The sequence below is a fragment of the Cavia porcellus genome, unplaced genomic scaffold, assembly GCF_034190915.1.
Source record: "Cavia porcellus strain 051 isolate PalLab524CR breed Dunkin Hartley unplaced genomic scaffold, mCavPor4.1 scaffold_4, whole genome shotgun sequence".
NCBI lineage: Eukaryota > Metazoa > Chordata > Mammalia > Rodentia > Caviidae > Cavia > Cavia porcellus.
The window spans coordinates 55794115-55807429 of NW_026947487.1; the positions used below are offsets into that span (position 1 = coordinate 55794115).

The 13315-nt window shown below is 41.7% G+C and overlaps 1 protein-coding gene across 6 annotated transcripts; it reads left to right on the plus strand.

Annotated features, from left to right (window-relative positions):
- Positions 1–808: 808 nt before the first annotated feature.
- On the plus strand, positions 809–13019 carry Champ1 (chromosome alignment maintaining phosphoprotein 1). Of its 6 annotated transcripts, none has more exons than XM_063247078.1 (5): positions 809–971; positions 4499–4612; positions 4762–5837; positions 6302–6378; positions 9483–13019. In XM_063247078.1, the coding sequence occupies exon 5, from the start codon at positions 9524–9526 to the stop codon at positions 11951–11953; it is 2430 nt and encodes an 809-aa protein (XP_063103148.1). In that variant the 5' UTR covers positions 809–971; positions 4499–4612; positions 4762–5837; positions 6302–6378; positions 9483–9523; the 3' UTR covers positions 11954–13019. The 6 variants fall into 6 exon arrangements, with proteins under 6 accessions (XP_063103148.1, XP_063103150.1, XP_063103149.1 ...); XM_063247081.1 differs by having other exon boundaries at positions 884–1289; XM_063247080.1 differs by lacking the exon at positions 6302–6378.
- The last annotated feature ends 296 nt before the right edge of the window (positions 13020–13315 follow it).

Here is a 13315-nt window from a genome sequence, read left to right on the forward strand (position 1 = left end):
CCCCTACCAGCCCCGTCTTCCCCAGGCCGTCCAGCCTCCTCCAGTCAGGCCCCGTCTCCCCAGCAGGACCCACTCCGACCGAGCCCCGCCTACTGGGTGGGATGGGGTCCCGGTCCCGCCCGTGGGGTCCCGCCCACCTCCACCGCCCACCTCTTGCCGGGCTCCGCCTCCTGACCCAGCAACCGAATACTCCTCTTGGGGTTCATCCTTGATGAGGTTGGCGCCGTCACAAACCTGTCACTTCGGGTGTCTCTTGCTACGGTCAAGTTGACAATTAGGCTTAAACCGCACAATCTAAAACTAGTAAGCAAGAGTGAGTGAGGGGCCTCCCGAAACCAAAACTTCAGAAAGGATGTAGGTGTATAAAGTGTATAGGTATATAGGTGTGAGCCGATTTCAGTCTTTCAAAATCTATAGAAGACATCAAAACTAGATGTGCGTGCATTTTAAATGGAATTGAGACAGCATTTGTAGGAACAAAAATGAAAACGCAGGAGATAGTTTCTGGGCTTGTAACTTGTGACAGAGGAAACGTGGTGAGAACTATTTACTGTCTGTCTTCCAATAACTTTATTCATCTTGTGTTTCCCATGAGGAGCTTTATACCTACTGCAAGAGGCAGAGTCCTAGCTCTGGAATTAAATTCACTCATACTACAACAGACAAAAGAAAAACGAAGAAAAGGATAAGAGAAGGCGCAGTCGGGGGAGCGGGGAGAGGCTTCTGCGTCCGGCCTAGATCCAGGAGAGAACATCATCTTGAGCTCCCGGAACCTTCCGCGGGTGGCAAAGGAACCGGCGAGTGGGCGGGAGAAATGGGCGGGGATATGGAGATACTTCCGGGGCGGGCGCGCGGGACACTTCCGGGCCGGTCCAGCTTCCCGCCGCCATTGGGGAGGCCAAACTGCGGGCCCGCAGCCTCCTGAGGCCCGTCCTCGCCGCCGCCTTTGCCCCTGGACGCCGCACAGGATGGTGAGGAGCAGCCGCGGGCGCGGGGACTGGAGCCAAGGCTGGGACGAGACAGGACGGGCGCGGGCCCAGGACGGCGAGTTCCTTTGTGCGCGAGCCGAGCGATCTGTTCGGACCGTAGGCTGATCCCGCTTTTCCTCCTCCTGCCGCCTGGCTCTGCTGGATAGCCGTTTAAAAGTCAGCTGAGCGGCCTGGAGTATAGGAAGGGGTATTGCTGGGTCTTGAGTTTGAAAAAGGCGGATGTACAGAATCGCGACGGTCTCGGGCCTGAGGCGGAGACTACCACCTCCACGGAGAGCCAGCTTGGATCCTGTTGCGCTAGTAAGCGCTCAGATACTCTGAGTTCGTCGCTAGGAAAACGCCAGCGGAAGGCTTGTGCTTTCTGGGGTGCTATTAATCAGAAAGGGGGTTAAGTGGGTGTGGAGAGGTCGGCGGCGCATTGCGGATGGAAATGTCGAATGATGCTGGCTTAGTAGTTTTTCCCAGTTTTAACGTTAGGGTCAGGCTGGGGATATAGCTCAGACGTAAAACACTTGCCAGGCAAGCGCAAGGTCCTGAGTTCGATTCCTGGTACAAAAATAAAGTAAGTTAGGGTCACCCAATGATCCAGCGGTTGTGTCCCTACGGGGGAAAGTCAGTGGTTGTCAGGAAAACAGAATTTTTCTATAGGTGACTGTGATGAATATGCGATGCTTTACATATGTCAAAACCCACAGACCTTATGAGACATGAAGAGTGACTTCTCATGTGAACTGTAGATTTCATAAGCCAATGTTAGTTCATCCCTTACTCCTAATGGCCCATACTAATTAACGTTAGATGTTAGTATCAGGAGAAATAGAAAAGATTGTGTACAATGCTAGTAGACATGAATTTAACAGTACCCAATTAACTTTAAACTTGCTCTCCTTAAGGGATTTTAATGTAAAAAACTATCTTTGAATGTAGTTTAAAAGATGGTCAATGTTATCATAAGGTATCATATGGCAGAGCACTGCATTGACTAATATTGGGTAATGGGCCAACAGAGCACCAATGATTAGAGCTTAATGTTTTAAGGGACATGATGCAAGTCTGTAATGGTGAAAAGTAGGATAAAAGATTTCTGTTAATCTGGACACCTGTGTACTTGGAAGCTGGGTTCTGGCCACAATTCTGTAACATCCTGTAAAACCATCATTACTGGTACAAAAGAGATCCAAATTCCTAGGCTTCTGTGCTTCCTCTGACCTATTGGTCTTGGACAAGTCATTTCTTTTGGCATCAGTTTTTTTCATTGTAAAAAGTTGGATGCAAGTCTTTTGATGTCCTTCCTGGACCCATATTGATTTTTGGCTTCTACTTATGATCATACTGACAAAGTAACTTATTCCAATTTATAATGGAATGGTTTATAAAACTATTAAGTTGGACTCTCTTCTGCTGGCTTCCATTTAGTGATTCTAGAACAGTTCCTATATTCATATTTTTTTCTTTCCGAAGTTAAACATCCTCTGAATTGTCTTGTTTTTAAAATACTGCCTGTCATTGTGTTGCTATTCTTGAATTTTTCACTTTGCTAGAAAGTCTTAAAGTGACCTTCCTGCCCAGAGCTAGAGACTAAGTATCCAGAGACTGAAATTCTCTGCTCAGTGCAGAGTGTGGGACATACTATTGTATTCATCCAATTGGTATGTGGATTCTAAATGATAAGGCTTATTACTTTTGGCCCATTGAATTGGTTTCTCAAGGTCTTTCTAAATTGCAGTATGTTTGATCATGATGTACTGGAAAAAGCCTCCGTGAAAGCAGAACTTTATTCGGTCTTGTCAGATGTTAGTCATTTCCCTTGTCTTGGGCTCACCATTTAATGTCAGGTTTGAGTTTCCTGGAGGGTTATTTTTTGTTTGTTTTGTTTTTTTATAAATTTTTTTTTGTCTTTTTCATTTTTATCGGCACCAGGGATCGAACTCATGACTGCCTGCTTGCAAGGCAGGCACTTATGCTGCTGAGCTAAACCCCCAGCCCCATGTTTTTTTATAATTTGAGATAAGGTCTTGCTGTGTAGTTCAAGTAGGCTGGTCTTGAACTTGCGGTGATCCTCCTGCCTCAGCTTCCCAAGTGCCAGGATAATTTAGAGTTTTAAAGCAGATGATTCCTGAGATGGGTGCTCAGGTCCTTTTTGGTTTTAAAGTCAGTGGATCTAAGTTATGGGTCTCTAACCTTCATGAAACCATATTAAGATCGAATACCTCTGAGCATACCCCTTGTACCAGGATTGTACAGGAATTACAGAGTCAGAAATTAGCCAGTGCCTAAAAAGATTACCTGTCTGAAGGATGGAAAGATTTGTCTAATGCATAGCAGACAGAATGGAATGTAAAGGAGAGGAAATGCCTTGTGGAGAGGTCCAGAAGCTTGAAGCATCAGTTACATGTGGCTGGTCTGGTCAGGAGCTAGACTATGAAGAGCTTTATATGCCATGTTAAAAGTTTTATGACAAAGATGTCTGGGAGACTGAGGAATTATGAACAGGTATGATACGTTAGTTTTTATTGTTGGTAGAGGTACGGTGAACGGATTAGTAGGAATGGTGGAGGCTAGGTATAGAATTAAAGCAGTGGCAAGGCATAGGGAATAGAGGAAGAGTAGATGGATGTGCTAAAGCTCATCAGGATTATACTAGCATCAGTTACCTATGCAGGGCCACTATTCCATTCCATTTTTTTTTAACTTACTTGAACTTTTTTTTTTGACTTAGCCTTGAACTTACTAAGTAGCCTAGATTGGCCTTAAACTAACAGCAATCCTTCTATCTCTGCCTCCCAAGTGCTGGGATCATAAGCATGCACCTCCATGCCTGGGCTGCATTCAATTCTTGTCAGTAAATTTATCCAGACCACGATGCTGTCTCTTTGAACACATGCAGGAAGAGAAGAGGCTAGAACAGTCACACACACAGGTCCATCCACTCCTGGCTTGGAACATCACCATCCCACCTCCTACCAAAGTTCTGTTTGTTTTTGTGTTGGTCCTGTTGATTGTTTTGTTCCTTCCTCTACTTTAGGTTATTAGCATCAATAATAAGCAAAACTAGCAGCTGTTTTGAGTATTCATCAGAAAATAGAAATGGAAGTCATTGTTCCCTAAAACTACGTAAGCTGAAGTTAGATGATGAGTTTAAGAAGGTCTGTTGCTATGCATGTGCATAGTTTCATAATTTAGTGTGATGTGAAATTAGACATGTATGGTGTCTGCTGCAGGCACTGTTATTGTTTCTTTGAAGTATGTGCACAGGTTTATTGGATTTGGCCGTCATCATTGGAGGGGCCCCCATGGTGAGAGAAACAGATATATTGTGTGGTCAAGATTATCACAGAAGGGGCTGGGGATTTAGCTCAGTGGCATAAGTGCCTGCCTGGTAAGCGCAAAGTCATGAGTTCGATCCCTGGTACTGCCAAACCCCCCCCCCCCCCAAAAAAAAAAAAAAAAAAAAAAAACAGATTATCACAGAAATGTAATTTTGATTACCTTTCCTTTGTGTTTTTCAGATTCAACTTTTCATCTTTCTCCTATGGTAGGCTGTTTTCTGTGTATTGGTCAAAAGGCCATGTAGCCTACCTGCTCTTTGAAGACCACTTTTAAGGTGTCTCATAAGATAGCTGGTAAGTCTAGCAGGAGAAAGTACATTGTGGTTTGTTTCTTCTTTACTCTAAAAGCATTTGTCCAGGATTTATGGTATTTTTGCATTAGTATTTTTATGCATGTGCTATTTGTTTTTAGTACTTTATATATTTTTTTCTTTTATTTCAAGGATAAAAAGGAGAAGAAAAACAAACTACAACAAAAATTCAAAACAGGTCAACCAGTGGGCAACAGTGGTACATATGTTGCACGTTGTCATCCCCAAATCATTCACCCAGAGAACAAGACATCTGCATGTATTTTTAAAAATTGAGGGTAGTAAAATACAGCAAAACAAGATGAAACAAAGCCAGTTCAGACAGTGTAGTGAAACTGGTACAGCAGGTTACAGGGATAACAATAATAGATAACGAGTATATCTCGTTATCTTCACAATAGTTGTTCTTTCAATCAGCTATAGCAAAATGAAACAAAATACAGAACATTATAGAACTTAGCAAAACAATATTGAATAGAGCAATACCTTTAATCAGAATAAAGCAAAACAGTGGTAAAAATATTTGCCTTCAAAGAGATGGTAGAAGGAAATCCCCCTTATTTGCTATACTGAATATGGTCAACCTTCCAAGAGATGCTCAGGTCTCTGGCTTCCATTTGCTAACGGTGGGGCAGGGGGGAGGTGGAATGTTTGATTCTCATCCTGTGCTGGTAGGCTCACTACTGCTTACCAGGGGTGCAAGCTGGTTGCTTGGTTTCCCAGTGCCCTAAGTTCTAACATAACACAGATCTCAGGAGATGCTGGTGGTTTTCCCCCTGGGGCAGCCGCAGCCTGCCACATCACAGCCACTACCAGGGAGGCAAGCTGGTTGCATATATTTTTTAATGTAGAGAAAATTTTGTGAGGGGCTGGGGATTTAGCCCAGCGGTATAAGCACCTGCCTTGCAAGTGTGCAGTCGTGATCCCTGGTACCGATAAAAATGAAAAAGACAAAAAACAAAAACAAAAAAAACCCACAAAAATTTTGTGATAAAAGAATTTTTGAAAAGTACTTAGAATTCTTGAGGAAAAATTAGAAAAGTATATGCTTATCTGTAGCAGTATTTTGTGGTCTGGTAGACCTACATGCATGTCTAGTAGAGTTTGCTCACTCTAGAGTGTGTGATGATGTGCTAGATATGGATATCTGTGGTAGGATTTGAGATATGAAGAGTGAATTCTGCAGCACTGAAGAACTCAACAAGAGAGTAAGTATAATGGTGAGACTTGGTGGTAGGCAGATGTGGATGATGGAACTTGGAGGACGGTCAGAGGAGGTGGTGGTAGGTAGATGGAGGGGCAACTAGACTCTTAAACCTCTGTTATGATGTTCACCTGATACGTAATATGATACTGCTTTATTGTGAGTTGGCCTTGACTGTTCGTCACTGCCATTATGGGCAGATTATTGAGATGGAGCTTTTGAAGTTACCTTGCTTTACTGAGTGAACACTGGGTTCTGAGGTGGTTAAACCATTGTTTTTACATTTTATTCTTTGTTGGTAAGTTAAAGATCATTGTAGAGATTTTTCTCTAGTGCTGAGTTACTATATTTTTTTTTTCTGTTGTAGTTTTTTTAGCCTTAGAAGAATTTTCTAAAAGACAGCATAATTGCTGAGTAATTTAGAAGGAATTAATACTTCTGAATAAAACTATTTGTTTCCTATACTAGCCTTTTTTTCTGCTTAGAGCAACAATAAAACCAAAACAAACAAGATACTATTGCTACAGGCAATGGAAAACAGCACTGTAAGTAGTAACACCTTTAAAAATACAGCTTGTTAGAATTAGAAATGCACTGATTTTCTTCTAATTGGTGGTTTTGAAGTCAGTAAACAGTGGCCTTGTGGTTGTATGTGTTTTGCTCTGTCCTGTTTTCTGAGGACCAACCCCATGGAAAGGATGGGCCTTTATGAGCAGCAGAATACAGAGCATTTGTACGCGCAACAGCAGCAGCTGGTTCTATTGATAAATGATGGCATGATCCTTATTGATTTTGTGGTACCAGGGATTAAACCTAAGGCCTTCCACACATTAGGCAAGTGCTCTCCCACTAAGCTACATCCCCAGCTCTTTTACGTTGAGATAGGATCTTACTAAGTTGCTCAGACTAGTCATGAATTTATAGTCCTCCTGCCACCATCTCCAGAGTAGCTGGGATAACAAGTGTGTGCTACTGAGGCTGGTTGGCATGTCTTTTAATGTGAGAAGATACTTGTTTTATTTTTAGACACAGGGTCCTGTTATGTTGCTCATGCTGGCCTTGAATCTTGGGCCGAAATGAACATTGTGCCTCAGCCTTCTTAGTAGCTGGGCCTACAGTGAGCACTACTGTGCTTGGGCATTAATGAGGAAAGATTTTATGACATATTTCCTGAAAAGACTAATAGAATATGTTTGTCACTTGCTGGACGTCATGCTGAGAATAGCATACCAAAATAGACTGAAGCAATGGGAAAGTTCAGGATAGAGTTACAAACAAAATTTAGTAAACACTAAATGGACTGTTAACACAGGTAAAGAAAAAGGCTGTGTAATCTATGTCACTGAGATACTAATTTGGGGTGAAAAATTAGTCTGCATTCCAACCTTCGTATGTCAAATGGATTAAAGATACAAATGGAATGAGCTGGGAGTATTGCTCAGTGGCAGAGCACTTGCTTGTATGCACAGGGTCCTGGATATGAGTCCTAGCAATATATACAATCACAAGCATAAATGTAAAAAAAACGAAAAGAAAATTTAGAGAAACTTATTGAAGGTTTTGAAAAATGATAAAGTAACAGCATAATTTAAAATCTAGAGTTACAAGGAAAATAGTTGTAAGTTTTAAATTTTTCTGTAAACCAATTGTGTATGGTTTTATGAAAGGTTAAAAGAGACAAATGATACTCTGGGAAAATAATTTCAGTAAAAGGGCTAATTTCTTAAACAGTTTGCAAAAAAATGTACAAATCATGGAGGAAAATGAACCAACACTTTTCAAAAGAAATTTGTAGGCCTTTTCATGAAAGAAAAGTACCTTAAACATTAATACATGTCAGTTTTTCCCTAAGTATAAGAAAGGTTTGGATTTTAGTTTTTTTTTTGTTTTTTTTTTTTTTTTTTGTCTTTTTCCTTTTTATCGGTCCCGGGGATCGAACTCACGACTGCCTGCTTGCAAGGCAGGCGTTTATGCCGCTGAGCTAAATCCCCAGCCCCCCTTTTACTTAGTTTTGATGAGTGAATTGAAGAGTTGTCCCTCATACTTACACTGTTGTACTAGTAAAATATTATACCATTTTGAGAGTTCGGCAAAATGCATTAATTTTTAAATGCAGATAATTTTGAGCTAGGTAATCCACTTCTAGAAACTGGCCTTGAAGAAATATTCTCACATGTAAAGAAAGAAAAGGAGCTCCATTAGTAAAAGTGTCCTAAAAAAATTTCTTAAAACAGATTGCCAAATAAGGTTTACTGTGCCCTCTTTCTTGTAAATTGTATGTATAGATTTGTATGTGCCAGGAATTTTTGCTTCAGCCACATAGTGTGGTGGTCACTCCATGGAGTGATGTGAATATTGAATCTGTTCTTAATTACAAGCCTGTGTTACCTTGACTGCAGGCTTCAAAGACTTGTTTGAACTTTTTTTTTTGTCTTTTTCGTTTTTATCGGTACCAGGGATCGAACTCACGACTGCCTGCTTGCAAGGCAGGCGCTTATGCCGCTGAGCTAAATCCCCAGCCCCTTTCTTTCTTTTTTGTTTTTTTTTTTTTTTTTGTTTTTTGTTTTTTTGTCTTTTTGCTTTTTATCGGTACCGGGGATCGAACTCACAACTGCCTGCTTGCAAGGCAGGCGCTTATGCCGCTGAGCTAAATCCCCAGCCCCATTTCTTTCTTTTTTTTTTTTTGTCTTTTTGCTTTTTATCGGTACTGGGGATCGAACTCACAACTGCCTGCTTGCAAGGCAGGTGCTTATGCCGCTGAGCTAAATCCCCAGCCCCGACTTGTTTGAACTTTTAAAAAGTCATGTTCTCTTGCTATAATGTTCTAGCCTTTAGGGTGACCTCTCTGAGCATTACTTGCTTGGTGTATTCCACCACAGCATTTGTGAGATCTAACAGAGATCTTGTTCTGAGAGGACTTTCTGATAACTACTCTGTTTGCTCTCTACACTTCTAACTTTCCTGGCTAATGTAAGCTCTGTGTGGCAAGGTGCGATGCTAAACCTAAGCACCTAGAATAGGCACGGAACACTAAGCAGTTATTTATAAAGTGAATGAACTAAATACTTACAATTAGCATGGGTAAAACATTACAAGATATGTGGACATTAATTAAATCAAGCCAGCATCTGGTTGAAAGAGCTTATGTTTTTCTTAGCTAGTTTTAATTACAAAGTATTTTCTGGAAAAGATTTAATGTGTTTTGCACAGTTTTAAATAGCCTAGGTTTCATTTTGCTGTTTATCATTGTATGCTGATGACTTGTTGATTCAAGGTTTCAGAATCGAAGTGTAAAGCTATACGATAGGTAATTCTGGGATCAGACTTGGATCACTGATGGGTGATCCTGACACCTGGACCAGAGATGTGAAGTCACTGTTTCTTCATTGGGAAATGAAAATACCATCTATGTGATAATTGTTAGGAAGATTAAATGAGATGGTCTAGATAAAATTCCCAGCAGAATGCCTGGGACTTAGTTATAAATTACTTCCATTTTCTTTTTGCAGTCTTTCAGTAGTATTTTGAAATGAAGCATGTGGCATTCTGGAACTTAAAAGTTATACATTTGTATTGTGGACTAGTACAGTGGTATTTTATTCAAAATTATGTCTCATGGAAATAATTTATTTCTATTCTGTCATTGCAGTGTTTTAAGAGCACAGGTGTTAACGTTGGGACAGAGGGAAAATGGAAGTGTTCCATGAGCTGCGCCGGCCTTCGGCACGTTTGGAGTGTGATCACTGCAGTTTCCGAGGCACAGATTATGAAAATGTGCAGATCCACATAGGCACTGTCCATCCAGAGTTCTGTGATGAGATGGATGCTGGGGGGTTAGGTAAAATGATATTTTACCAGAAAAGTGCAAAGCTTTTTCACTGCCATAAATGTTTTTTTACCAGCAAGATGTACTCCAATGTATACTATCATATCACATCCAAACATGCAGCCCCAGAGAAGTGGAACGATAAACCAAAAAACCAGTTGAACAAAGAAACAGATCCTATGAACAGCCCTTCTATTCCTGAACACCAGAAAATGCCCTGTAACTCAGAAGAACTGAAGCCTGTACCTCTTCCCTCTACAGAAACACAAAAACTTGGTCCAGTTCTTTCTCCAGAGTCTCCAACAACTGCTCCTCTTACTCCTCTAGAGCTTCAGAAAACTGACCTTGTTTCTTCTGAGCCCCAGGTACCTTCTCTTCCACCTGAGCCTTTGAAGACTGCTCTTATTTCTTCTCCTGAACTTCCAAAACCAGCCCCTGCTGCTTCTGAACCACAGAAGCCTGTTCCTTCTCCAGAGCCACAGAAACCTGCCCCTGTATCTCCTGAACCAGTGAAAGCTGGTCTTCCTAACTCTAAAACCCAGAAACACTCTCATTTTATAGACATAGGAGGGGCACCTTCAGCCTCATCTCCAGAGTCACCGGTTCTGTCTGCTTCTCCTGAGCCTTGGGGACCGTCCCCAACTGCATCTCCAGAATCTCGGAAGCCACCCCGGACTGCCTCCCCTGAGCCAAGGAAGCTGTCCCCATCAGTGTCTCCTGAACCTTGGAAGCCATTCCCTGCTGTTTCCCCAGAGCCCCGGAGACCAGCCCCAGCTGTGTCACCAGGTTCTTGGAAACCAGTCCCACCTGGATCCCCAAGGCCTTGGAAATCAAGTCCTTCTGCATCATCAGGTCCTTGGAAACCAACTAAACCTGCTCCATCTGTGTCTCCTGGACCCTGGAAGCCAATTCCTTCTTTATCTCCTGGGCCCTGGAAACCAGCTTCTTCTGTATCCCCTGCATCCTGGAAATCGTCTTCAGTCTCACCAGGTTCCTGGAAAACTCCCCCCACATCTCCAGAGTCATGGAAGTCTGGCCCACCTGAGCTTCGAAAGACCGCTCCTACCCTGTCACCAGAACACTGGAAAGCAGTTCCCCCAGTATCCCCTGAGATTCGCAAACCTGGCCCACCACTTTCCCCAGAGCTCCGCAGCCCAGCTGGCTCTCCGGAGCTCAGGAAGCCCTCAGGGTCACCAGACCTTTGGAAGCTTTCTCCTGATCATCGGAAAACGTCTCCTGCCTCCCTGGATTTTTCTGAGTCCCAGAAAAGTTCCCGTGGTGGTTCTCCTGATCTCTGGAAGTCTTCCTTCATCATGGAATCTCAGAAACCTACTGTCTTCCCCGAGACCCGGAAATCAGGTTCTTCTGGTCCATCAGAGTCCCCCAAAGCAGCATCAGATATTTGGAAACCTGTTCCTTCTATTGATGCTGAGCCTAGAAAATCCTTGTTTCCTGAGTCCACCAAAACTGCCTCTCCTGCTTCTCCCGAGCCACGGAAACGTATGCTTTTCCCAGAGCCCCGAAAGCATCTTTTTTCTGACTTCCCCAAATCTACTGTATTCTCAGAGTCTCAGAAGACAGCTGAGCTTGGTGATGAGCTACAGATAGATGCCATAGGTGATCCAAAATGTGATATTTTGGTTCAAGAAGAGCTTTTGGCAACACCGAAGAAGCTTTTAGAAGATGCTCTGTTTCCTTCCTCCAAGAAAATGAAGAAGGACAGCCAGGAGCACTCAGATGCTGAGCTAAGCAGCAGTGAGTACATCAGAACAGATTTGGATGCCATTGATATTAAAGGTCAAGAATCAAGCAGTGATCAAGAGCAGGTAGATGTCGAATCTGTTGATTTTGGCAAAGAAAACAAAATGGACATGAGCAGTCCAGAGCAGTCCAAACATGTGCTACAGTTCACTGAAGAAAAAGAAGCATTTATCTCTGAAGAGGAGATTGCAAAATATATGAAGCGTGGAAAAGGAAAGTATTATTGCAAAATTTGTTGCTGTCGTGCTATGAAAAAAGGTGCTGTTTTGCATCATTTGGTTAATAAGCATAATGTTCATAGCCCTTACAAGTGCACAATTTGTGGAAAGGCATTTCTTTTGGAATCTCTCCTTAAAAATCATGTAGCAGCCCATGGGCAAAGTTTACTTAAATGTCCACGCTGTAATTTTGAATCAAATTTCCCAAGAGGCTTCAAGAAACATTTAACTCATTGTCAAAGCCGGCATAACGAAGAGGCAAATAAAAAGCTAATGGAAGCTTTTGAATCGCCCTTAGAGGAGCAGCAGATTTGATTTTAAAACAGCAAATACTTGCTCTGTGGCATTATTTGCTGAGATCATAGCTTGTCACATAGTCTGATTGGATCTGTAGATGGTAGGGTGTATGATGTACTGTGTTTGTCTCATAGTGTTACAAAGTATAAGCATTTGGTTATTTTTTCATGGTCTCTGTTATGTGGCTATCTTGTAAATCAATAAAACTTTAATGTATATTCCAGATGGATAAAACTCATTTCTTTAAGTATTTTTGAGTAGAGTTACAAAGGGGGATAGATATTCCATTTAATAAATGAGCAACTTCTAAACACCTAGTTAAAGTATGTATGTATGTGTCAATGACTGATTTCAGACAATAGAAACTATGAGGTGGGCTAGGCCTCAGTGGTAGCGAGAGCACTTGGCTACCATGTGTGTAGCCCCTGGGTTTGATCCCAGCACCAGTGAGGGAGCGGAATGTTTAAGAATTTGGCATGAATAAATGAAAATTTGTTGCTTTTCCTTATTCGTATTTTCAAATCATAAGTTACTTTTTATTTGACCATGTAAAATTAGCCTATAAATCTTGAATAGTTTTTTGATGTTTATTTGCTTTCATGTCATGGAAAGTTGGAATTTCAGGGTCACTGATTTTCTGCTAACAGGGAAATTAAGTCTTGAAAATAGTTTGCAGTCTCCTACTAGAGGCTGCTAGGAGGAGAGTAGTATTATGGGGTCCTTTGTGTCCTTCCACATTTCCAGTGGAGTCTTCCATTTGATTCCCTGCCCTTCACTTCCCTGCCAGCTCACCAACAGATGATCCATAACTGCCAAATATGTTAGTTTGTCTCTCCTGTTCTTGGACCCAGCATGCCTCCTGTTTTGGTTTAAGACCAGGGTAATGGATAGGAGCTGAAAGTCTTCCAAGTTCACAGTAAAATTTTTTATAAATAGACCATTTCTGTTTGAGAAATATACTGATTTTGTTTTCCACAGTTCTGTTACTGTAAATACTTTGTACCTGTTCATGGATTATTTTATTCTAAGATACTTTGTCAAATGTGTATGAACCAAATTAAAAAGACTTCTGATGTCTGCCAAATCTCGTATATTTTTTCTTGTGTAATTTTCTGTGTATGAGTCAAAGTTTCGGTTTTCTTTCCCATTGCCAGTTACTTTCAACATACTAGTTTTCATATATCGAGCTGTGTTTTTTTTCTGGGTTCAGTGATCAGTGAGTTAGGAAACACAGTCTACTTGAGACAGTGTATGTGCTGTTAGTATATTAGAAACTTTTTTCTCAGTCAGTGGTTGTCTTGCCTGCTTTATTTCAACATTGTGTGACAGTGTCAGAGGATTCAGAGACAGGATTGAGACTGTTGGTCTTGTTATTAACTT

Bases quoted from the DNA above. Each gene is read 5' to 3' on its own strand.
- Champ1 (XM_063247078.1), top strand. From the start codon at position 9,524: ATGGAAGTGTTCCATGAGCTGCGCCGGCCTTCGGCACGTTTGGAGTGT.